General features: G+C 29.5%; 8 protein-coding genes and 2 non-coding genes across 12 annotated transcripts; 5 read left to right on the forward strand and 5 right to left on the reverse strand.

The window, feature by feature from the left end:
* The first annotated feature begins 177 nt into the window (after positions 1–177).
* LOC130903997 (syntaxin-8) lies at positions 178–2,567 on the forward strand. Its single transcript, XM_057816479.1, has 5 exons — positions 178–435; positions 488–682; positions 748–962; positions 1,576–1,668; positions 2,294–2,567. The coding sequence occupies exons 1-5, from the start codon at positions 404–406 to the stop codon at positions 2,452–2,454; spliced, it is 696 nt and encodes a 231-aa protein (XP_057672462.1). The 5' UTR covers positions 178–403; the 3' UTR covers positions 2,455–2,567.
* Positions 2,568–2,966: 399 nt separating this feature from the next.
* Positions 2,967–6,460, reverse strand: LOC130903995 (cytochrome b-c1 complex subunit 2, mitochondrial). Its single transcript, XM_057816477.1, has 8 exons — positions 6,357–6,460; positions 6,168–6,215; positions 5,977–6,113; positions 5,616–5,922; positions 4,202–4,464; positions 3,804–4,135; positions 3,595–3,752; positions 2,967–3,103 (listed from the first exon to the last, which is right to left on the reverse strand). The coding sequence occupies exons 2-8, from the start codon at positions 6,210–6,212 to the stop codon at positions 3,020–3,022; spliced, it is 1,326 nt and encodes a 441-aa protein (XP_057672460.1). The 5' UTR covers positions 6,213–6,215; positions 6,357–6,460; the 3' UTR covers positions 2,967–3,019.
* LOC130903996 (chitobiosyldiphosphodolichol beta-mannosyltransferase) lies at positions 6,417–9,405 on the forward strand. Its single transcript, XM_057816478.1, has 4 exons — positions 6,417–7,189; positions 7,283–7,527; positions 8,344–8,635; positions 9,075–9,405. The coding sequence occupies exons 1-4, from the start codon at positions 6,648–6,650 to the stop codon at positions 9,280–9,282; spliced, it is 1,287 nt and encodes a 428-aa protein (XP_057672461.1). The 5' UTR covers positions 6,417–6,647; the 3' UTR covers positions 9,283–9,405.
* Positions 9,406–10,585: 1,180 nt separating this feature from the next.
* LOC130903998 (COP9 signalosome complex subunit 1) lies at positions 10,586–13,622 on the forward strand. Of its 3 annotated transcripts, XM_057816483.1 has the most exons (3): positions 10,586–10,802; positions 10,927–12,273; positions 13,434–13,622. In XM_057816483.1, exons 1-3 carry the CDS (start codon positions 10,794–10,796, stop codon positions 13,485–13,487), a joined length of 1,410 nt encoding a protein of 469 aa, XP_057672466.1. In that variant the 5' UTR covers positions 10,586–10,793; the 3' UTR covers positions 13,488–13,622. The 3 variants fall into 3 exon arrangements, with proteins under 3 accessions (XP_057672466.1, XP_057672464.1, XP_057672465.1); XM_057816481.1 differs by having other exon boundaries at positions 10,611–10,802; positions 10,927–13,622; XM_057816482.1 differs by lacking the exon at positions 10,586–10,802 and having other exon boundaries at positions 10,832–12,273.
* A 135-nt stretch (positions 13,623–13,757) lies between these two features.
* LOC130903999 (uncharacterized) lies at positions 13,758–16,628 on the reverse strand. The gene is made up of 2 exons (XM_057816484.1): positions 16,497–16,628; positions 13,758–15,850 (listed from the first exon to the last, which is right to left on the reverse strand). The coding sequence occupies exon 2, from the start codon at positions 15,845–15,847 to the stop codon at positions 14,678–14,680; it is 1,170 nt and encodes a 389-aa protein (XP_057672467.1). The 5' UTR covers positions 15,848–15,850; positions 16,497–16,628; the 3' UTR covers positions 13,758–14,677.
* A 104-nt stretch (positions 16,629–16,732) lies between these two features.
* On the forward strand, positions 16,733–17,484 carry LOC130904001 (NHP2-like protein 1). The gene is made up of 2 exons (XM_057816486.1): positions 16,733–16,987; positions 17,042–17,484. The coding sequence occupies exons 1-2, from the start codon at positions 16,985–16,987 to the stop codon at positions 17,420–17,422; spliced, it is 384 nt and encodes a 127-aa protein (XP_057672469.1). The 5' UTR covers positions 16,733–16,984; the 3' UTR covers positions 17,423–17,484.
* An 86-nt stretch (positions 17,485–17,570) lies between these two features.
* On the reverse strand, positions 17,571–20,874 carry LOC130904000 (damage-control phosphatase ARMT1-like). The gene is made up of 6 exons (XM_057816485.1): positions 20,670–20,874; positions 20,288–20,393; positions 19,923–20,155; positions 19,711–19,864; positions 19,030–19,192; positions 17,571–18,238 (listed from the first exon to the last, which is right to left on the reverse strand). The coding sequence occupies exons 1-6, from the start codon at positions 20,768–20,770 to the stop codon at positions 17,646–17,648; spliced, it is 1,350 nt and encodes a 449-aa protein (XP_057672468.1). The 5' UTR covers positions 20,771–20,874; the 3' UTR covers positions 17,571–17,645.
* Positions 20,875–21,032: 158 nt separating this feature from the next.
* On the forward strand, positions 21,033–22,341 carry LOC130904002 (uncharacterized Golgi apparatus membrane protein-like protein CG5021). Its single transcript, XM_057816487.1, has 5 exons — positions 21,033–21,198; positions 21,266–21,339; positions 21,440–21,674; positions 21,731–21,844; positions 21,907–22,341. Exons 1-5 carry the CDS (start codon positions 21,184–21,186, stop codon positions 22,111–22,113), a joined length of 645 nt encoding a protein of 214 aa, XP_057672470.1. The 5' UTR covers positions 21,033–21,183; the 3' UTR covers positions 22,114–22,341.
* Positions 22,342–22,895: 554 nt separating this feature from the next.
* On the reverse strand, positions 22,896–22,987 carry Trnai-uau (transfer RNA isoleucine (anticodon UAU)). Its single transcript is given in 2 exon segments — positions 22,896–22,931; positions 22,950–22,987. It is a non-coding gene; the product is annotated as a tRNA-Ile (tRNA).
* A 532-nt stretch (positions 22,988–23,519) lies between these two features.
* On the reverse strand, positions 23,520–23,611 carry Trnai-uau (transfer RNA isoleucine (anticodon UAU)). The gene is given in 2 exon segments: positions 23,520–23,555; positions 23,574–23,611. It is a non-coding gene; the product is annotated as a tRNA-Ile (tRNA).
* Positions 23,612–23,785: the final 174 nt, after the last annotated feature.

The raw sequence follows: 23,785 nt of genomic DNA on the forward strand, positions 1-23,785 counted from the left end.
TGAATATCACCCGTTCACCGAAAATCAAAAATTGAACGAAGTGAACGAGTCGTAGTCATATGATATAACCTTTTATTTTCACCCTATAGTGCGTAAATAATGATCGGCTTAGCCCAATCATGATCTGATTTATCTGTCGTTAGGATTTGAGGAACTCACCTCTGGAATATGACATATGACAATATAAAAATTGGATTTAAGTCATAGATCAAATTTAAGTTCAATTATTTTTAATCCTTTTTTTTATTAGTAATTTTATGATCTGTGTTCATACCCATAAAACATATCAGATAATACAAAGCGAAGTTAAGTCGAAGACGATGATTTGAACTTCCTACGTTATATATCTTAATACTTATCTGATATATTTCTGTATATATTGTTTACTTTTATAATAAATAAAATGGCCCTTGGATTTCTTGACGAAGATCCATGGTAAGAGTTGTGATTATAATAAAAATTTAACTTGTTAATGTTAACATTACAGGTTGCTTGAACATGAGTGCTGTGAAAAGTTATATAGAGATATAATGGAACAGCTCACTCTAAGACAATCGTACCCAAGAATTACTGATAAATATTCACAACTATCAGCAAATATAAGATTGCGTTTAAAACAATATAACAATGAAGTTGGCCAACTAAATCAAAAGCTTGAAGCCATGAGTAATACAGACAATATGTATCCTTTGAATATTAACAAATTAGTTATTAAATAAATACATTATTCCTTATATAAAGCATTAGAACTCCTGCAGAATACGAAAGGAGAACAAGACAGATCGAGTTACTGCACTCTAAAGGAATTCAGATGCAAAAACTATTTGATGAACAAGTAGTAAATACTTTTGAAGCAGATAGAAGAGCTCTGATTGGGAGTGGAACAGCTAATTTAGATATTGGACCAAGTACAAGTTATTCAGTAACTGATATTAGAGAAACTCAAAAACGAATTGTGGGAGGTAAATTTTAATGATATTTCAAAATTTTTAAGCAACAAGTAAAATATGAGAATCTAATTCATTTGTTTTGATGTAAAGCTAAACAAATACAAATTTAAAAAAGAGATATAAAAATACTTATTTATATGATAGATATTTTTTGAATTTTTTTATTGATATATAATTTCGCATCTTTTAGTTATTCTATCAATTGATTTCTTTAAATTCACTCTTTATATGATTCTGATTGTCTTTTAAGCTTTCAGAAAGTTATTTTTTAACTTTGAGTTGATTGAAATGACCGACATTATTGAGTTAGCTATTGACTCATTTTAAAAATGCTTTAATCTTCATTCTTGTTTAAAAATTCTAGAATAACCTAGAACTATTATCCTGTATAAGGATTATTTTCACTTTATATGAAAATTCCAAGTGATCAAATACATTGAAATAATACTTTTTTCATTTAGTATGTATTCGGTTTAAATTGAATCCCGAGGTAGCAATCATAGCTAGAAAATAGAACCAGAACTTAATGTTTTTTCAAAATTTCATCATATATTTAACAATCTGTGGGGGTGATAAGTATGTTTTATATTAACCAAGTGTAATTTTGATTCCTTTTTTTATATAGAACAAAATGAAGGACTAGAGAATTTATCAAAAATAATATCTCGCCAAAAAAATATAGCTACTACCATTTCTAAAGAAGTAGACTATCATAATGGTAAGTATAATTGTTACTAATAGAATATAAGAATCTATTTTTTAGTTATATATTGTTCGATGTTTAGTAATATATGTTAATCAAATAGTTAAGTGATACAAAATGTCCCTTATTTTACCTAATTTTTGTCTTATATTAATGTGACTGTAAAGAAGCATAAATTCACCTACCTAGTTATTATTGTATTCGTTAAGATTTGTTAGCCAAGTTGTACACTGGCCGCTCCTAATGGAAACCAACGTCATAGTTAAGTGATTCCAAGTGTCTAAGTTCCATTAACGTATCAAATTACTTATTTTTATTTTATATTGATGTGACTCTAATGACGGATACTAGGTTCTTAATAGTTTGACATTTGTCGAGTATGGTAGTCGAATTATTGAAATCAAGTTTAATTATTTACTTGCTTAATTGATTAAACAGAAGATACAGTACAGTATCAGTATCAATTTATTATTGCCAAAAGTAAAGACTTCAAACTTGGACTTTTTTAACCATAAATGAACCTTAAAATACTGCTATTATTTCCTCTTGGTTTAATTCGTTGTCAACTATTAGGAAACAATTACAAAGTGGCAATCTATCATGTGTCTGTTAACTCATCATAAAAGCTGTTTATTTGTAGAGATATTGGATGATCTTGGAGACCAAATCGATAGAACAGATTCAAGATTAACACAAGAAACCAGACATGTCGAAGTAGTTAATAGAAAAGATAAAACTTGTGCTTATTGGGTGATAATTATTTTATTATTTATAAGTATCGTAACTGTGTCAGTCATTTAGTTATATACCAAAGTTTTATTCATATTATATCCAATTTTACCAGTTTTTTTTTCTATATAATAGCGCATTTATTTTCATAAAAATAAGTATCCAGAATAAATTCGATTAATAGAGTTGTATATTTAATGCTTCCATTACTAATGAAGGTACATTTTTTCTTATGTTTGTATAAGTGAAACCTGCGTAAAGACACAAAGTGAAATAACAGGGAAAATAATTATGTGAAGAAATGAAGTAGTTATAAAAAAGGTTGAGCAGGAACCAATAGGAAACAAAATAGTACATACACAAAGAGAAGAACATCAGAAAGCCTAATAAGAAAAATGACATAAACAAAAGAAAAGTAGGAAAGAAAAACTTGGTTAGAACAAGTAGTAGAGGAAGGAAGAAATGAGGGAAAAAATCCCAACACACTGTCATTCGAAAGATCATAAATATTTCTGGAAATGATGCACACAAATGAAGTTTGGTAATACTTTATTTAATAGCTTCACATAAATGAAAAGTTGATGAACAAGCTATAGAATATATTTTATCAATAAATTATTTATTAAAATGTACAAAGTTATTTCAATTCATCTAAGTATGGTACATTAGAGAGGTTACCAATTGCCGCTAGAGTTAGTTTGGATCCAGCTTTTTTGAGGGCCTAAAACAATGATATAAATTTACCATAATATTAATAACTTCAATTTCTACTGTGTTATCACACCAGTATTATCTAGTGGAACTCATAATAGAGTATTTAATAGTAATTATTGGCTCTTGAAATGGAAAATGGTTATTAAGATCAGCTTCTGATACAACTACTCCAAATATATTTATAGTCTGTCTTTTTATCACTAGCAGTACAATTTCAGGGGATTAGTCATAAAACATTCACATACTATAGGCGTTACAGTTCTTACTAAACTGTAAGATAATACTTATAAACTTTCATATTATAAACAAAGATTTAGATAAAAATTAGCTGAATATTTCACTACAATTACAATGAAACCTAAAAAGCAATACACCAAACATTCTCTAGAACCAAAAAAACGAATTCTAAACCTATATTGGCTTGTTACAATAAACTTTTTAGAGATTTACAATTATGAGGGTCAATTATAGAGAAGTTATTATAGTACCAATACTTACATTTTGAACATCACTTGTAGTAATAGAATCTACAACATCAGCTAATTGGTTAGCGGTTTGTAATTCTCCAGTTAAAACTGCTCTGGTTCCAATATCTTTAACAACATCGGCTCCACTTTCTGAATGAAGAAATAGTGACGTCTTCAATTGATTTTTACCTAAAAAATTGATAATTAAAGTTGACATAAATCTTGATTTCTTTCGATTACCTTTTTGCACATCAGCATCTGTTATAGAACCAGACTTCAAAACGCTCACGGCTGTTTTGACTGCTTTTTCAGCAGAAGCTGAAGGGGCAGCAACTAAAATTCCAAACAGACCGCTGTCTGAATAACTAACATTGATAGCAGATGCAGCAATATCAGTTAGACATCCAAGTGATTTATGATATAATCCGTGATCAATATTACTGTATTTTACCCTTGGACCAGAACCTATTGCACCTTGTAAAACTGCAAATGCAAGAGCCTCTTTAGTATTAGATAAGGCAGCACCTTCTCCGGCTACAGTAACATAGGCAATTTGACCACCTTTGTTTGATCTACAATTTACAGAGAATTCTAATTAATCCTGAAAAAACCTATTAATAAACTCTTGTAGTACTTACCGAAGTTCGCCTCCTTTATAGGGAGAAGGTGTGGGTTTGTTGGCTCCTGTTTGAATTTCCAAACTTGATGCAAATTGTTTTACAACATTCTCGTTGATACCTGTACCAACAACGGCAGCAGTACCAGAGAGAAAATTACTAGCAACATAATGCTGTAAGGTTTCAGATGAAACTTTTCCTACTTGAGATTTTGGAATGAAAAGGGAATTGCCTAAACCTTGGCTTCGGTAAGCTGCATTATGAAGTAAATCAATGGCTCTCAACTACAAATTAAGAGAAACAAAAATACAGCGATTCATTCACATTTTAAAATGAATAGTTGATTCCCTATATAAAATGTTTAACCTAAATCGTTTCTTCCACTGGATTCATCTTGTTACCAATTACCTGACAAAATTATTTTTTGAAAATTGATAAGGACTCATCAATACTTTCAACTGCTGTATAAAACAAGGAAATTTGCAATTTAGCTGAAAATTAAAGAATGTTACACAGTTACTTTCGAAATTGCTGTTGATAGAATTAAGAAACCTTGCAAAGTTACCCTTCATATAGCTGTCAATCAGATTACGGAACCTTACCTTCGAAATTCCTGTCCAACAGATTAAGGAATCATGTAGAGTTACCATTGAAATTACTGTTCATTGAATTAAGAAACCTTGTAGAGCTATCCTTCAACTAGCTGTCAAGATTACGGAGCCTTAAGGAGATACCTTCGAAATTCTTTCCCACAAGATTAAGGAACCTCGTGGAGTTACCTTCAAAATTGCTGTCAATTGAATTAAGAAACCTTGTAGAGTTACCCTCGAAATGGCTGTCAATTGAATTAAGAAACCTTGTAGAGTTACCTTCGAACTGGCTGTTTATTGAATTAAGAAACCCTGCTGAGTTACCTTCGAAATAGCTATTGATTGAATTAAGAAACCTAGTAGAGTTACCTTCGAAATGGCTGTTGATTCAATTAAGAAACCTTGTAGAGTTACCTTCGAAATTGCTGTTGATTGAATTAGGAAACCTTGTAGAGTTACCCTCGAAATGGCTGTCAATTGAATTAAGAAACCTTGCGGAGATACCTTTGAAATTTCAGTCCACCAGATTAAGGAATTAGTTGGAGTTACCCTCGAAATGACTGTTGAATTAAGGAACCTTTTAGAGTTAGCATCCAGAGTCAATCCGATTAAGAAACCTGGAGGAGTTGTTTTAGAAATGGCTCCCATTTAAGAAATTGTTGCCGGTCAGATTAACTCAAATAAAATATTTAAAAGAAGGCCATTGAGAGCATAAACAGTCGTTTGGCTTTTGTAATAAAATCTGGAAAAACACTACCTAGGTTACAAGCAGACACTTAAGACAAGGAAAAGCTTATCAATGTATTTTGGAAAGTTGATAAATATATCTATCAATTATGTCCTACCTGTAGAGGTCTAGTGAGTATATCCAACATCAACCTGTTAGATAACTCTGACAATTCCCATGGTCTGAATTCTTGTTGGGTGGCTACTTCTGCTAAAAATGGTAAAGCTTTCTCAACAGCTTTCTTAGTACCTTCTAAGGTATATAAAATTGTTTCTCTGTCATTTGTAGCTGTTAAGTTGGCCCCAACTTGTTGAATATTACGAATAATAGCGAATTGAGAAGCATTTTTGGTAGATAGACCAGCTGCTGTTCTCAAAACGTGAGTGGTACCCAAGTTATCAGATTGTTCATTCCTACTTCCAGCCCTAAAGAGAAAATAAATAAATAAAAATAATCAATCTTTAAAAAATATCACATACCTGAATACAATCGACACTCTCGTGAGACTAGCATCGTTATCTACTGCTGCAACAATTAATTTATTAGGAAGAGTACAAGTTTTCAGCTCAGCACAAGGGTTTCCAGATACTGGCACAAGTTGGCAATAGTTTCTCGCCTATAATGAAGCTATTGGTAAAAATCAATATTTGTGTATTGTATATCAACTTACTGCAATTGCTCGAAAAATAGGAGCTTTCGTGAAGCTTGAAGCCATACTCTGAAATTCATTTAAAAACCTTCGGTTACATAATTTTTTAACTACATAACCTTTGTTATTAAATATTAGATCGACATAGCAGTTCGTTTATTTAAATATTTGTTGTTTATTAAATATTCGTAAAGTGAAAACAATACTTACAATTTTATTATAGACTAAATTGAAAAATTTTTCTAGTTGGGTCAATTTTCCAGTTACTCTGACAAGTGACAATTTCAAGTAGTCTAATTAGCTCTTATCTTTCAATTAACAAGTCTTCTTTTTTACAAGTTACATAATCCTTAATTTTAGTTACAATCACGATAAAAAAGAAGCAGTATTAAGAAATATGTTATCTACTACTTTGTTCATCTTTTTATTTTAAAAAAACTAATTATTCGACGTTTTACACTGTCGCAATTTTAAACAGGATTTTTTTGTTGTATTGCTACGATGTCCGAAGAAAAGAAAAACGTTTGTGTAGTAGTATTAGGCGATATCGGAAGAAGCCCCAGAATGCAATATCATTCCTTATCTTTAGCAGAGATGGGACACACAGTCGACATAATTGGATACGGAGAAACTGAACCAATGGAGACAATTAAAAAATCTTCGTCTATATATTACCACTATTTATTGGCTCCTCCAACAATTCCATTGAAGTTATTAAACTACGGATTTAAAACAATATGGCAAGCTATAAACTTAATATTTTTACTTATAATAACTAGAAAGCCTGATATTCTTTTAATTCAAAATCCGCCTGCAATTCCCTCATTGATCGTATGTTGGTTGTTTTGTTTTATCATTAGAGCTAAATTTATAATAGACTGGCATAACTATGCACATACAATCATGGCTTTGAGTCTTCCAAAAGATAATATATTAGTAAAAATTACAAGACATGTAGAGGTATTTGCAGGTCTCAGAGCTTACAATAATTTTTGTGTGACTAATGCAATGAAAAATGACTTGAACAAGAACTGGGGTATTAGGTAAGTAAAGTCATATTTATTTGTCATTAAAATACTTTTATTGTTGTTAAAAAATTATTACACTGCTAAAATAGTATATTTGTGTTATCACAGTGCTACTACTTTGTATGACAAACCACCAACTATTTTTAAATCTATAAGTATAGAAGAAAAACACAAATTCATTATTAGACTTGGAAAAACGTATAAACAACTTCTCAATAATGATGGTTCTACACTATTTACACAAATAACAGGTAATGAAGTAACTTACAAAAACGACAGACCAGGTATATTAGTATCTAGTACAAGTTGGACAGAAGATGAAGATTTTTCAGTTCTTTTTTCAGCTTTACAAGGTAATTTATTGGAAATGTTCATGTTTAAAAGGAACAACAATTAATATATTCTTAACCATTGCATATCTGAAGGTTCTTTACATTTTGTGAGCAAAAAAATCGACCCCTGCAATTTTAAGTCACTGGCAAAAAAACTGAACACAGAATTGTATTTTTCTTAAGAAAATCTTGAAGCTAATTGTATTAGCTTCAAAATGATATAAAATACTATGTAATGTTTTTTGCTCACAATCCAACAATATATTATGATTTATAACCACCCTTAATATGTTAACAAGAATGCTAATTAGGAGTAACTAATCCTTTATAAAAGGTTATCTAACTGATCCAACACTATCAGTTAGCCATTAAACGTCTTCCTTAACAACAAATAAGAATTCGACCTGAAAATGGACATAATAAGCTGCTCAAGCGGCAACCTCATTGCGACACGGCTTTAATCAGCCAAAAATTGCGATAGCGATAGAAGAGAACAAGTCTACAGCAGACCTGGGGAAAGATTCGCAGTGTTGCATCAAAGAAAACGTGTCTTTTGGAGGAGGTGCCTGGATGGTTTGGACGGGCATTTCATGGAGGCAAAAATCAAGTTTGTTTTCATTGGGGTCAACGGCGATTCCTTTTCGTTTCATATTTTTTCTTTGTCAAAACAATAACTCAATAATAACATAGACCACTCATTGTAAAGCGCTATGACCAATGGATTTGAAATGCTATAGTCAGAGAACGAATGGAAGCTACAGTTTTTTTGCTGGAGACTTTTGACCTTGAGTCGATTTTTTTGTTCTGGGTTTAGAGGTTAAAATAATAATTTTGTAGAATACGAGAATCATATTACTCAAGGTAATATAAGAAAACTTCCACCATTAATTTGTTTTATAACTGGAAAAGGTCATTTGAAGGAATATTACTGTAATAAAATAAAAAACGAAAATTGGAAACATGTAATTGTTCTTACACCATGGTTAGAATCTAATGACTATCCATTGATGTTAGCCTCTGCGGATTTAGGTGTGTGTCTTCATACAAGCTCGAGCGGTTTGGACTTACCAATGAAGGTTGTAGACATGTTTGGTTGTGCCTTACCTGTATGTGCCTACGACTTCAAGTGGTAAGTATATTTTAATATAAAATTAAAGCAGATACTCGATTTCCTGGATTAATAGTTTTCATTGGGCTTTTGCATAATAGTTGAGTGCATGCATTATTAAAAACAATAAACACTAATTTATAATTTTTTTAATTTTCTTATTTATATGTTATTTTACTTAAGCATCTTGATTTTAGAAGTCTTCTGATTAAACATAAATTTTTAAAAATACAATTTTTAAGAACTAATTTTGAATCAAAAGACACAATTATTAATATACTTTAATCTTAATCAAGAAATAATATATTTGCATATGTCCTAATCACTCCAACTCCAATTTGTTTAAAATATTTGTTAATTATCACATGAAGGTATAAGATTATTTGATGGAAAATATATATCGAAAAATCAATTTTCCACTGGATGTAAGTTCAAAGAACATAGTTCTTGTTCTTTCTAGTTTGGACGAGTTAATTCAACATGGGAAAAATGGATATAAATTTAGCAACTCCGAAGAACTATCTAAACAGTTATTCGATTGGTTCCAGAACTTTCCTAATGATTCACATCAACAAGAGACTGAAAAAAAAATTAAAAACGAATTGGAAACATTCCAAAAGTTACGGTGGAGAGAAAATTGGACCAAATATGCAGCTCCTTTTTTTTAAATAAGTGAAAAGTATTATCTTTTACATGAAATATTTTAAATAAATATTCTTGAACTTTTCAGAAACAATGTGCATTTAAAATTTATGTATATTTACTTAAGAGATTAAAATATTGTTGATAAAGAGAGTTGTTTTACTTTCTGAAATATTCCAGAACTTCAACCTACTAACATGTATTAGCATCAAAGAATCATTAATTTTTGACGTGTTGTTTTTTAAGACAGTTTGAAAATTTCAAAATTATCTAATACATAACAAAACCCTTTATCAGAACTAATTTAGAAAATGTCAAATAGTTTTGCCACTTGCCATGTATTAAAAAAATTGGGAACGAAAATACACTAAAAAATTCAAAAGAAATATCAATGAATGGTACACATTTGGTACAAAAATCACCATAGAAGCTGCTACTATATGCTTACTACAAAAATTCTACCCGGGCATCGTCCTGGTAGAAATACATACAAGATATCTACAAAAAAACCATCAAGAATATGATTGCCTTTAATTCTGATAGTCTTGTAGCTACAAAAGCACTGAGTTCACATGTCATTGAAAAAAAGCAGGTTCCTGGTCACATAAGAACTAAATGAGAAGGCCAACACAATTGTTAGAGAAGAAACACTAATGCCATTAATTGGTTTGATGTTTTTTTGAAATGTTATCGCGCCTACATCACACCCAGAAAAAAATCTTTAATTTAACTAGAAACAAAACGCATCCGGATCTAGGCAAAATCAAACTAAACCTTCTTCTCTTGGTATCATTATGTGGTGTTATGGAAAAAGAAGCACTCCATTCCAACCTGCACCACTTCCAGGGTTTTTTGATATAACTAGATCTAAGAAAAAAATTGTACTTTCTCGTGACTATTATTGAGCACTCTCGCTTTAGAAAATACCAGATAAGAAAATTTCGAACAGAAAATAGTGTAAATTATATAGACTTGTAGGATTGAAGAGCTAATCTCCTTAAAACCAGCACAATTCATAGAAACTGGATTGTGAACAGTAGATTTCAAAAACAGATCTGATAAGAGACACACTGAAGTTGCTGTGTAAAATTTAACCTCTAATTGAACTCACTTGACTTTACATACAACAATAAATGCTGAACATGTACGAATATTGTATTGCGTTCTCTCCACTAAAAGTTGGTGGTTCTGTTTTATAAACTAATATTGTGATAAAATATTGGACGGTAGTGTATATACAAACTATAGTACATATGAAATACTGCATTTCCATTTAATGCAGAACAGTTGCAAAAAATTGGCTAAACTATACAAGGTAAAAGTTTTACCAATACTTTTTAGATAGTTGTAGTACCAACAGTTAAAAACAAAATTTGTAGATCATATTACAGGTATTTTCAAAATATCTAAAATTATGATAATTACGTGAAGAAAAGTTTGATTAAGCATCAGTGTTTATCTTAGATGTGTTAAAAAATAATAAACTAATCGATATTTATGAAAACATATTATATTAAATACAATTTGAATCGACAAAATGGCACAGGTAAGCAATTTTTATGTTGACCCATTTAATTTGTGTCATTTGTCAATACAATATTTTCAAACTTCATAAAAAATTTCCAAATCTTCAAATAAGGTTTTGTTCAAATATAATGTTATTTTTACAGAATGCAGTAGAACCTATGCAAGTAGACGCGCCACCAGAAGACAATGATAACAATGAAGAAGATAACTATATTGTAGAAAATCCAACATTAGATTTGGACGTTTATGCAAACAGCTACGTAGGATTGGCAAAGTTGTACCGGCTTATTTATATAATAGATCATTGCCCTTCCCTTAAATTAGAGGCACTTAAAATAGCAATAGCATATGTAACAGATACATACAATGTAAACTTGTATCAAGTTTTACATCAAAAACTAGCTGAGATAACTACAGCTTTGAACGTTCCTGATGTAGCAGCCCCTTCTACATCCCAAGATATACCTGCCATAGATAATATGTGGATGGAAACGAAGTCAAAAAAAGCAGCATTTAAGCTAGAAAAATTGGATAATGATCTAAAAAATTACAAATCAAATTCAATTAAAGAAAGTATTAGAAGAGGACATGATGACTTAGGTGACCATTATTTGGATTGTGGTGATCTATCTAACGCTCTAAAATGTTATTCAAGGGCTAGAGACTACTGTACTAGTGGAAAACATGTTGTTAATATGTGTCTGAATGTTATAAAAGTATCTGTATATTTGCAGAATTGGTCTCATGTATTAAGTTATGTTTCTAAAGCGGAGAGTACACCCGATTTCTCGGAAACTCAGTCTAAGGATTCCAACCAAATCATATTGACAAAATTGAAATGTGCGGCAGGACTTGCAGAACTAGCAACAAAGAAATACAAATCTGCCGCTAAGCATTTCCTTCAAGCAAATATAGATCATTGTGAATTTCCAGAATTACTTTCTCCAAATAATGTTGCCATGTATGGGGGTCTGTGTGCACTAGCAACATTTGATAGGCACGAGTTACAAAAAAATGTTATTTTTAGTAGTTCTTTTAAACTGTTTTTAGAATTAGAACCACAACTACGTGATATAATTTTCAAATTTTATGAATCAAAATATGCCTCCTGTTTAAAACTATTAGATGAAATTAAGGACAACTTACTCCTCGATATGTACATTGCTCCTCATGTTAATATTTTGTATACGCAAATTAGGAACAGGGCGTTAATCCAATATTTTAGCCCTTATTTATCTGCTGATATGCACAAAATGGCTTTAGCCTTCAACAGAACCGTGCCTGCTCTGGAAGATGAACTAATGCAACTTATCTTAGATGGACAAATTCAAGCTAGGATTGATTCTCACAATAAAATTCTTTTTGCTAAAGATGTGGATCAACGTAGTACTACTTTTGAGAAAAGTTTGTTGATGGGGAAAGAGTATCAGAGAAGAACTAGAATGTTAATTTTAAGAGCCGCAGTTTTAAAAAATAAAATCCATGTCAAGGTAAGTTTATTTAATGTTTCTGTTACATTTTTACTTGTTTTTCTTTGCAAACAAAATGTCTACAAGGATATAATTAAACAAATATTAATCAAAATTCTCTGAAGTGATTCATATTGTGCACTTCATCTACTTTATAAGGTCAATTAATCTGTGTTTGTCTATTAATTATTTATTTCTACATTTAACTTTTAATAATTTTTAAACTAGACACTGTGGCCTCCAAGGACATGAAGAAAATTTTTTTATTTTGTTTCAACAAGTTTTTTAACTTGTCTAATTTGGTCTAATTGTTCTTCACCACAAAGGAAAAGAGCGATGAGAATGTGTCAATACAACTGAATGAAAAAAGGCAATTATCTTAGAACAAGTTCAAAGTTATGTATATTTTGAGGTGGTTATCAAGGTCGACGGTGACGAGGGAGGAAATCTGGAAGAGAGGATGACGATGGGAAATAAATAGTTGGAAGCGCTGAATGTTATGAGAAGATCCAAAATAATCTGCAGAAAGGCGAAGCTACATCTTTACAAAACAATAATAAGACCAACAGTGAGCTAAGGAGCAGAGGAAGAGAATTTAGATATATGGGAAAGAAAAATACTAGGGGCTAAAAAGGAGGGAGAATTATGACTGAGGAAAATAAATAATGAAATACGGAATCTATTTGAAGAAGCAGAATTAAGAAAAGATGCCAAAGAATAGAGTTGAAGTTGTCGAATAATATAAATAGAGTATTCTATGCTAGCAGGAAGTAATATAGAAAGAATAAGTTGAATTTGAATCTTACTTACAATATAATGTTCCTGACAAGAAAAATAATTACATCTCGCAGGACCGTCAAAATGACCTGTCACAAAACAGGATTTATATACCATTTTTCAGATTAATCAAATTTTAATAATAACACTTGCTTTAGAAGAACCGAGAGAATAATTGTCGTATTTACTTTGTATCATATGTTCAGTGTTTATACCATGACGTCAAGTAATATGGCGGCCGTACTGAAATGTTTAAACTACCTACAAAATTTTTGAATTTTCAATAATTTTTTTCTCTCTAAATATTGATCAAAATTAAAAAATAATAATAAAAGTTGTATAAAAACTATTTTTTCTCTAACCATGCTATTACTCTATTGTATATGCGTATTTTTTATTTTTAGAGTCCTCAGAGAGAAGCAGGTCAAACGGGAGAAATTACAGTTGTGCCGTTCTAAAAACTATCAACTCAGTTATACTAACTTATATTGATTTGATTTATTCGAAAGTTTTGTGCGAAATTCTTGTAGTTGTATATCAACATTTCAGTCATTTTGATGTGTTTAAATAAATACCCTATTTTTGCGACTGTATTATTCGTTTATTTTATATTTTATTCTATGATTTCTATCATGAAAAAGCTTTGCACATAATGAACGCAAGCATGACGTGCTGTAGATGTTCATAAAAGTCAAAGAAAGTTCAACTAGTTGAGAAACTGTGATAACGTACGCGCACTTAACGTCGAAGCATCTACTTTTTACGAGCTGATCGACGTTAGACGTCAAAAACATAACCTCAATTTTCTAGTGTAGTTTGTAGTTGCAGATACCTTAAAAAATGACTTCTCTGAGTTGGTACAATTTGTATGAGCTCATGAGTGTTTATATAAGAAACAGTGAGCTAGATACAACAAAACTAAAATTTGACAATATAGGGAATACTTTTTGTTAACTAACTTTGTAAAAGAAATAAAAATACTTAGGTTATCGTAACAGTTTATTTGAATATAAAAAACAATTAAATCTTACCATCCTTAAATTTTGAATCTAAATTTATCACAAAAATTAAAAATAAAGAATTTACAAATCTTTTTTTCACATTTTTCTATAGGAAATTAAAAATATTATATAAACAATAGACACTAATTTTTTCTAACATTTAAACTTGACACAACAGTTTTGATGCAAGTAGATTAAAAGTCTCACTGATTTGCATAAGTGACTTCATAAACAGGGTTAAAGTTGAAGGGGTTGTTTTTTTTTGGAATTTCGTGCTCATTGAGACTTTCAAACAACTTGCTTTGAACAATCAAGTTTCAGAACAATTCCTTTCTTCCCAGGGTACCTTCGGACACACAGAGCTAATTTCGACGGGGTTGGATTCGTGCCCATTAAGACGTTTAATCAGCTTACTTTCAACTATCATTGTGCCAAAATTGAGAAAAATTGGCAGGAACCCAATTTCCATAAGGATTGAGGAAGGTCCTTTTTATCGTGCAGATATTTTTGTATATTTTCCTGTTTTGTCAGTATATTTCTCTTTTTTCCTATTTTAAAGTTGAAATAGAATAAACATTTTATTACAAAAAATATATAAAAAAATACATTATACAACCATATTTTTTCTAACATTAAATTGGTAAAATTTAATCATCAGAAGCGTCAAATGGTTTTATTCCTAAATCATCTGAAGAATCATCTAGACTATCATTCTCAAATTCAAGTGAATTTATATTATCAACATATTTCAAACTCTCAAACAAATGTTTGATAAGAGAGCTCACTTTTTCTTTATCATTATCTAGATTCTTTTGTATTTGTAAACATTCATATATTACTGATCGTAATATATTTGCTTTTTGTTCAATAAAATGACTACTTGGATTTGGCAATTCCAAAGATTTTATGTTAATCATTGTTGCAACTTCTGAAAAAAATTCGGATAAATTCAATTCATGTCCTTCTGTTGATTGTTTATCATCAAAAGTGTGTTTTACAACTAATTTATTTCCTGACAGAGTTGAAGTAAGTTCTTTACATTCTAAAAATATATTATTTATACTTGAGATATTTTTCCATTCTTGTTTTATTGCTTTAAAATTTTCCCTTAAGCTACTCATTGATGGATACAAAGTATATTTTTTATAAAAGTCCTCTTCCTTTGTTATCAGTTCCTTTTTTGCTATTGAAATTTTTTTATCTAGTTCTGCTAGCTTATCAACGAGCATATTAGCAGCACACTTCTGATCATTTTGATATTTTTGGAAATTTTCAATTTTTTCTTTAGTTCGAATTTCAATTTCTGATGTCAATTTGTTTATATTATTCAACATCCCCTGGGTTATATTTGGATCTTTGTTTGGTATGGGACAGTAAAGTAACAAACCTAAATTTGTTTTCTTTAAATGCTCAAACATTACCAATCGGGAGAGTATCAATAAAAATTTGGCTATTTTGAATCCACCCGGTGAAATCAAATGTGAAGACATTAGTGGAGGTATATTAGCATAATTATAAATAGTATTTAATTCGTTTATATACTTCAGCAATTCACTTCGAAACTTGTTATCTCTTTTAATTTCTAATGGTGGCCAGGATGGTAATTTCTTTTTTGTTAAATCTGAATTTAAAATATCCAATAGATAATAAACCACTTCATAAAATGCAGCCTTATTGTTTTTAACAAACATATCTTTTTTGAAAACTTTTTCAAAGTCTGTACTGGTTTTGTAAGTACATTTTAATAAATATATATTATTAAACATTTCTTCGTGTATTTTATTTTCAACTTCTTTGAATGTTCGTATTTCCGACATTGCCTAAAAACCATTCCCCTATTTATGAACTAGCAGTAATAAATGATAACCACAAAGAATCACCCTTTATAGGACATACATTTTACTTGGAACAACTTGAATGAACTACTTGCCCCTCAATCTTGGTTTATGCAGTCAAAATTAAAATTATATTAAACTAAACTTTCCTGGTGGTAATTATTTGGTTTATACAGTAAATTAACGATAATTAGAAAGTACTGGTGAACTAATAGAACTCACCTGAGTATTCTGTGCTCAAAACCTCACACAATTAAGGAATCAAACTAAGAAGTTAAAAGTTGGCGAACTCTTCAATTTGAATTTAAATTTACTGTTAATTCACTTTATGAAATACAAGTACCATTTCAATGTCTTTCAACTAGTAATTCAATTTATTAGTTTAATGTTTAATTTTGGCTATATAAACCAAGCTTTAATATAAGTTGATACACAATTGTCAAGGAGAAAAGATTTAGTGAAATTATATTTAAAGGCGAGCTTTTCATTAACGTAAATGTTCAGTTAACAGAAAACTAATGGTTATTACTAATAAAAAAATAAGAATTTGGTGAAAAATATAGGGAACATAAAAAACCAATTCAAGGCTTTTATTCTTTGTGGTTAAATGAAAATAATTCAATTACTACACCTTTTATGTATTCGTATTCCGATGTATAAAGAAAACTTATTTTTTAGTTACTAACTATAACGACTTTTTAAATTTGATTTCGTTTACTGTAACTGTCAAACGTCATTTCTACTTTTACTTTGACTTTTTACTATTTGCATCTACTCCTTAATATTAGATTTGAATTGAACTATAGAACTTTAAATATAATAATAATATAGAATAAGAAAATTATGGATTTGTAAAGAGCTACTATTAAAAAAAGTGTTTTTCTTTCGTTAAAATGACACTTAAAGAAGGGTTTGAATACTGTATAGTCTAAGGCCAATAATAAATACAAGAACACGTGCGGTTAATGCTAACCTTAAAACCTTAACACACGCAGTGGATTCGTTTGAAAACGTTTTCGGCAGTATACTCTCAACCCCTCAGTGAAGCGAAAAAATCGCAGAGAGGACAGAGAAATTATTATTTTCGTCAAATCATTTCAGTAATTGAATAATTTCATCATGGTAAGCACCTTTCTATAAATATTAATAAATATATTTATGAATATTATATTTTAGGCCGAAGAGATCAACCCGAAAGCATATCCTTTAGCGGATCCTACGTTAACAACGAAAATATTGAACTTAGTTCAGCAAGCTATGAATTACAAGCAATTAAGAAAAGGGGCTAACGAAGTTACAAAAACTCTCAATCGAGGTATAGCAGAATTCATTGTGATGGCCGCTGATGCAGAACCTTTAGAGATTTTGTTGCATTTACCGTTGTTATGCGAAGATAAGAATGTTCCATATGTTTTTGTTCGTTCCAAACAAGCTTTGGGTAGAGCTTGTGGAGTTTCAAGGTCCGTTATTTCTTGCAGTGTTACCATCAATGAGGGTTCTCAATTGAAACCTCAAATCCAGACGATTCAGCAAGAAATTGAACGCCTATTAGTTTAAGATTTAAAGTACAAATGATTTTTTTATTTGTAATTTTTTTAATAAAATACTTCGTAGATTAAGAGTTGCAATAAAATTATTTCTATGAACAAATTAATTGATTAAGGGTGAAATTGATATAAAATGTATAATAAAAACCATTTGAACATTAGGTTGAAAATTTATTGGGTAAAAACAATGAAATTATAATAAACCAACAATAAAATGTACAACTTGAAATATATTATTCAATGGCAAGTTTCTGTTTAGAAAACTGAATGAGACCATAATCTCCTTTTTCCATCCATTTTTCATCTTCAGCTTCAATTTCTTCTGCTAATCCATTTGGTAGACCGCAAACAATGTCTGCTTTGATAGTCCTTATGATACACAGTTTCGTAGGATGAAATCCTTGCAAAGCTTCATCAACAGGTGTTGCTGGGTCCCAGTTTTTCTCACCAAACAACTTTCTGTAGTTCAAGTCACCTTTAAAAAAAACAGCTTTCGCCTGAGCCAATTGTTTATAGAGCTCTGGTTCTACAGTAGACATATGAGTAAAATCAAATGGCAAAGTCCAAAAGTCTGATATTACAAGTGTCCATGTACCATTTTCTATATAACCTGACCATCTCCCTCCCAATAGTCGAAGATATTCGTTGTTACTACTTTTTAATTGATCTAATATCCAAAAGAAATCTTGTTGCATAACGTCCGAGATGAACCACTGAATCGTCTTGACATAAAGACGCATTGATTTAGCTAAATCTTTGGTTATCAAATAATCGGCTACACAGAGATCTGTGAAGACTTCATAACCAGAGTTGTCAAATACAATATCTGAAAAAGGTATATTCTACAAAATACTTACAACAGATTAAAATTTATTTTACTACAGTAATTTTTATATGAAAATTTAGTATCTTATTTCATTCTAGAATAGTTTAAGAGTTTAATTATGGTAGCAGAAATAATTTAAAAACTTGATTTCAAAATATTCATTTTACAACACCCCAGGGTTCTATTTATTTATTAATATAATCAAGGTTTTCAACTTTTTACTGGATTTTTAAATTTTTATCTGACCAACAGCAACTTTTTTGATACCTGCATACTTTGACCATTCATTGAATTTATTTCCATTTTGATCCCATACGACACGATAAACTGTGACAATTAACTTCACAAAACTCCTAATCCACTCCAGCAGCATCTTCATCGTACTTACAATTGAAAACTAAGTCATACAGTGTTCTCATCTCACTTCCTAACAGTATTCCCACAGGTGTTTAATCTGAGGACCTCCGCAACCAAGCTACAACACTTCTGTAGGTCTATTTCACTACCAATTTGGACCTTTGTATTTTAGGTGTTTTTGATTGGGGTTTTTTAAGGAGATGATTTTTTTGGGAGTTGAGAACACTGATGTAACCATCTAACCAGTTTTGCCATCAACAATTCATTTGAACAGAATTCTTGCATGTACTTAAGAACAACCCCACATCTGACTCCAATTTGTATTATGTTGGTTTTCAGCTATTTATTTCAGAAATCAAGTTTTATAACTTTGTATTTAAGATTTTTTAATTTTCATTAATAAACCAGCAACGATGCTACATCATTTAACTCACCTATGATATCTGAACAATCATCATTTGAAATATTTTCCCAAATTGTCTCAGAGTCATCATATAATATATACTTATTTAAAGCGGCAGTATCGAACAATTGGGAAGAATCATTAGCTTTTCCTAAGGACAAGGATAAATCGCATTTATTTCCCCACAAGTTAACCTAAAATGTTTTTTTTTCGATAATAAAAATCTAATTAGTTATTACTTTTTATTATACATTTGGATTAAGCAGAAATGTATAATTGTTATACATTATACATTATACACATAATTATAATCAATATTATCAAAAGGAAAAATTCGAATCAAATATTAATTTACTGATAATGCATTACATCTAGAAGACTTTAAAGATCCTAGAGTTGATTCTTACTATTGCAAATATCACTATATAATTTCAAATTATAAGGAGAGCATTATAAAAGTTACACAGCATAATATAAATGCGACCTAATTCAGGAGGTGATTGTTTTTATGAAATCAAAATGGATCTGTATCTGTGTTGTTCTATATAAATTTTCATACAATTTTCTTCAACTTTTTATTTCTTAAACCTTTTTATACATTTTTTTATAATGATTTACCTTGATTTAAGTCTCTTTTGATGGAAAACGGAATGGAAAAACCCTTTAATCACTAATTTGATAATAATCTACCATTTTAGTTATTGACACATACCTTGAGCAGCTGAACGAATTCATTTTTTTCAGGTGGATTCTGATTTGTTAATATTTTAACAATAAATTCAGCCAATGTTTTAATTATTGGTAGAGCTACTGTATAAGCTTCTTGTTTTTGATGAAGAAAATAATCATAATCCTTAATTATTGTCCTGAAATAGAAATTAAATCAATAATGCCACTTTTAAATAAAAAAATATATTTACACACTTGGTTTCGAACATTTGTTTTATCCTTCTGTACATATAGCATTCAGTTAACAACCATATAGTATGAAAATGAGTTGTATGACCTTCGGCTGCTGTCTGTTTATAAATATAATCATTATAAATTTTTACATCTTTAGCATCAGTTGTTAATGGTTTTAAAGATTTATTTGTCTGGATTTCATATTTAAGTTCAGATATTTCTCCTATAATTATCTTGAGTTCCTCTAGTGCGGCCTAAAAATATTTAATATCAAGGAATAAGTTTATTAGGTTTTTTTATAAATAGAAATTTCTACTTAAATATATATAACCAAGCATACAATCATACTCCTAAGTTAACATATCACAATCTTTCCAAAAAATTACCTCTCCGTATTTTTCAATGATATACTTTTTATTTCGCACTAAAGAATCTATCAAATTTGTTAAAATAACAGGCATTCTATGTTTAACGGTGTAAAAAGCAAAGCTCCTATAACAGAAATAAACATTTATGAGCACTAAAAATAATAATAATAAATTTTATTGATTTTAGGTCTTATTTGATCGAAAATTAGTTCAAAAACAAAGGTAAAAATTGACGAAAAATAGTTTGATGAAGACCGAAATACGTCAAAATGTTACTTTTTACCTGTGTTTTCAAACTTTTTTTCTATCAAAAGAAAGCTAAAATTAGGAAAATTTATAAAAAAAACATAAAAAGGTCTAACATGTAAACAGTTAAAGAAAAATAATAGTTAGTTTATACCTTTTATATATAGCTGAAAGATGTACATTTCTAGGTGTTTTTATATCTAAACTACGATTTGATCCACATTGACAACTACCATTTGAATCGGTGTCAGACATTTCTTTAAAACTTATAATAATAAATTCAAATTATCCTATTGATTTGATAAATTTAACAAGTCATCCAAGTGGTTTTTAACTTGTTGACAAATAATTTGAAGGTTACTTTTTTAGCCATAGAACTTCTTCTTACACTAATAAGGCAAGTAATATTTTCATATATAAAATCCAGTCAGGAATTATCTAATTTTTTATAACGAATTGTATTGCTGTATTACATTAAAGTTAAAGTCATTTATCAATTTGATAAGTATGATTTTAACCAAAATGAAGCAAATCATTTTCGAAATGTTCTATGATTTGTTATCCACATAGACAATAATAATGGACATTTAAACAGATTCAATTCTACATGATACTTTAAATTACAAAGATAATCGGTTATCTGTATATGTTATCAGATTATTATCATTATGTCGTCTGCCAGAGTAAGTAAATAAACGTCTTTTTCTCACCAACAAAAATCGAAACAAAATATTGATTTTTATATTGCAGATGCCCCTTTTGGAGGATACCGTTGGTTTTGGTGAAGATGAAGGAGAATTTGGCGTTAAAAAAGTTTCTTTAACGTAAGATAAAATTAAATTCATACATTAAAGTAATTGTTGTAATATATATGTAATTAGTTTAAATAAGTATTATAGATAATTTGTATTTACTAATTGGTAGGCATCCGTATATTACCTTATGCCACATCGCATTTAGAGGAGCAGCTGTAGTAGTTTACCTATTATGTGAAGCATTTGGTGCAGGTTTTATAACAAGTTTTGTCAGTGTAATTTTATTGTTATCTGTTGATTTTTGGACAGTAAAAAATATTACTGGAAGACTTATGGTAGGTTTACGATGGTGGAATTATGTTGATGATGATGGAAAATCCCACTGGGTGTTTGAATCTGGACAGGTATTAATTCGATGATGGATATAGAGAAAATTTATTTATTATTTCAATATTTTTAGAACAGAGTAAATGAACGAGAGTCTAGAATATTTTGGGTTGCACTAATTTTAACCCCATTATTATGGTCTTTATTATTTATAGTTGCAATCTTTGGATTTGAATTTAGATGGTTGGTGAGTTGTTTTTGTAGATTAAAAGTTAATAAAATAAATAAATTATGTTCTGTATTTTGTAGTTATTAGTAACAATAGCTTTAATCCTAAGTGGATCAAATCTTTATGGTTATATAAGGTGTAAAGTGGGCAGTAAAGAAAGTATGACAAGTTTGACTTCGGATTTTCTTCGAAAACAAGTTCTACAAAATGCAGTATCTTTAGTTACGCGTCAAACAGCCGCACAACCAGCAACAAATCAATCGAACAGACCAACCAATATAGTATAATATTAATTGGTAAAGGAAAAATATAGATTTTCTGCTTTCCTATTCCACGTGTGTTGAAATAAAGTGTAAGAAGTATCGTAAGATACAGTGATTTGAATGTAATATATTAGATTTCTAATTTTGTAGTTATTTTATTTTAATACATTTTGTAATACTGTAGTAACAACTGATTAATCTGTATTTATAATTTTATTTTTTCCTTTTATATAAATAAAGTTTTCAAATTAATCGATGTGTTTTTTTCATTCAAACTAAACCTTTTTCATTAGTAAATTCAAAACAAAAACCTCAAAATAAAGACTAAAAGAATTTGAAACGTCAAATGTTTATCTGTTTTTAAGAAATTATAAAAGAAACTAATTTTAAATCAGAAGAGACCTAAAATCAAGAACATTTTGAAGCATAAACATATCAAAAGGTCTAAGAGATAAGAAATAACAGTTTATAAATATGGTGGCTCCATTAACATAATCATATGGTAAATTTTCTAACGACGAGCTCATCAATTATCTCTAAAAAAACTTTAAAATGAAATAACAATTTATGGATATGATGCACTCCATCAGCATAATCATGTGAGACGTGAAAATGTGTACAGCTTATATAATTTAATATAAATAAAATTCATGGTATAGAAATTATTTTAATTTTAAAAAATGATTGTAGGGATTTTTCTTTACTATGCTATATTTTAGAAATTTTTCATTTTTGTGCAAAAAATATATTACATGTCAAAAAAATGTATTTTCTGTTGAAATTTTTCTATATAAAAAAATTACTGCTGCTCCAGGTGAGGCTCGAACTCACAACCCCGGCATCGCTCACAACTACTGTCTTATAAGTACCGTGCGCTAACCAATTGCGCCACTGGAGCGACGTATTTATTTGTGTCAAAGTTCAGTTATTAAATTACACTGAATGAAAAAGTTGTAAAAATAAGTATATTAATTTTTTTTCTTGATAAATTATCTTAATTAGTTCCAAAAAATAGATACAAATTGATTTTTGGAACTAATTTTCTAAAGGGACTTATAATCAAAATGATTTATTATGAAAAACACAACATAATAAAACAAATCATTTTTATAGTTTTCATCAATTAGGAGGAACTTTAAACTAAATTATTTGTATTCGCTTACAAAATGACACAAAAATATGAATGAGTAATACTTATAAATTATAAAAAAATACTTCTAATGGAATATAGACAAGTTTATGTGTGAAGTCCTCGAGAGATATTGCAATTGAATCGATCCATTATAAGTATGTCTAAAGGGGTCTATCATAATTAAATTACTATTTTAATTCTATCTCTGTAAAATATAATATCAAAACGAACAAATGAAATAATTTCTATATTTTCAGAAATAAATTCAGTACTTCTAAAAAATAAATTTAAAAAGACATGCTCCAGGTGAGGCTCGAACTCACAACCCCGGCATCGCTCACGACTACTGTCTTATAAGTACCGTGCGCTAACCAATTGCGCCACTGGAGCGTTGAGAATATAGATACTAATAACCGTATATGAGAAAATTAAAAAATTATGAACTTTCTGGTTATTTTTAATAAAAATAATGAAAATAACAATCCTTTAATTTTATTTTTAGATTCAATTTTAATATTCTATGCATAATTTCTTCACGAAGTTATTTAATTAGTATAATAGTTA

This window comes from Diorhabda carinulata, chromosome 2 (genome assembly GCF_026250575.1).
Source record: "Diorhabda carinulata isolate Delta chromosome 2, icDioCari1.1, whole genome shotgun sequence".
Classification (NCBI taxonomy): Eukaryota; Metazoa; Arthropoda; class Insecta; order Coleoptera; family Chrysomelidae; genus Diorhabda; species Diorhabda carinulata.

Bases quoted from the DNA above. Each gene is read 5' to 3' on its own strand.
- LOC130904000 (XM_057816485.1), bottom strand. From the start codon at position 20,770: ATGTCTGACACCGATTCAAATGGTAGTTGTCAATGTGGATCAAATCGT. The intron at 19,865-19,922 runs GTGTGTAAATAT...TTTCTATTTCAG, and splicing joins AAACAAATGTTCGAAACCAA to GACAATAATTAAGGATTATG. The intron at 18,239-19,029 runs GTGAGTTAAATG...TACCTTTTTCAG, and splicing joins TGATTGTTCAGATATCATAG to ATATTGTATTTGACAACTCT.
- LOC130903996 (XM_057816478.1), top strand. From the start codon at position 6,648: ATGTCCGAAGAAAAGAAAAACGTTTGTGTAGTAGTATTAGGCGATATC. The intron at 7,528-8,343 runs GTAATTTATTGG...ATAATTTTGTAG, and splicing joins TCTTTTTTCAGCTTTACAAG to AATACGAGAATCATATTACT. The intron at 8,636-9,074 runs GTAAGTATATTT...TGTTCTTTCTAG, and splicing joins TGTGCCTACGACTTCAAGTG to TTTGGACGAGTTAATTCAAC.
- LOC130903999 (XM_057816484.1), bottom strand. From the start codon at position 15,847: ATGTCGGAAATACGAACATTCAAAGAAGTTGAAAATAAAATACACGAA.
- LOC130904002 (XM_057816487.1), top strand. The intron at 21,340-21,439 runs GTAAGATAAAAT...ACTAATTGGTAG, and splicing joins GTTAAAAAAGTTTCTTTAAC to GCATCCGTATATTACCTTAT. The intron at 21,845-21,906 runs GTGAGTTGTTTT...TGTATTTTGTAG, and splicing joins GATTTGAATTTAGATGGTTG to TTATTAGTAACAATAGCTTT.
- LOC130903997 (XM_057816479.1), top strand. From the start codon at position 404: ATGGCCCTTGGATTTCTTGACGAAGATCCATG. The intron at 683-747 runs GTATCCTTTGAA...ATAAAGCATTAG, and splicing joins ATGAGTAATACAGACAATAT to AACTCCTGCAGAATACGAAA. The intron at 963-1,575 runs GTAAATTTTAAT...TTTTTTATATAG, and splicing joins TCAAAAACGAATTGTGGGAG to AACAAAATGAAGGACTAGAG.
- LOC130903995 (XM_057816477.1), bottom strand. From the start codon at position 6,212: ATGGCTTCAAGCTTCACGAAAGCTCCTATTTTTCGAGCAATTGCA. The intron at 5,923-5,976 runs GTATGTGATATT...TTTTCTCTTTAG, and splicing joins AGAGTGTCGATTGTATTCAG to GGCTGGAAGTAGGAATGAAC. The intron at 3,104-3,594 runs GTAAGTATTGGT...TCATTGTTTTAG, and splicing joins CTACAAGTGATGTTCAAAAT to GCCCTCAAAAAAGCTGGATC.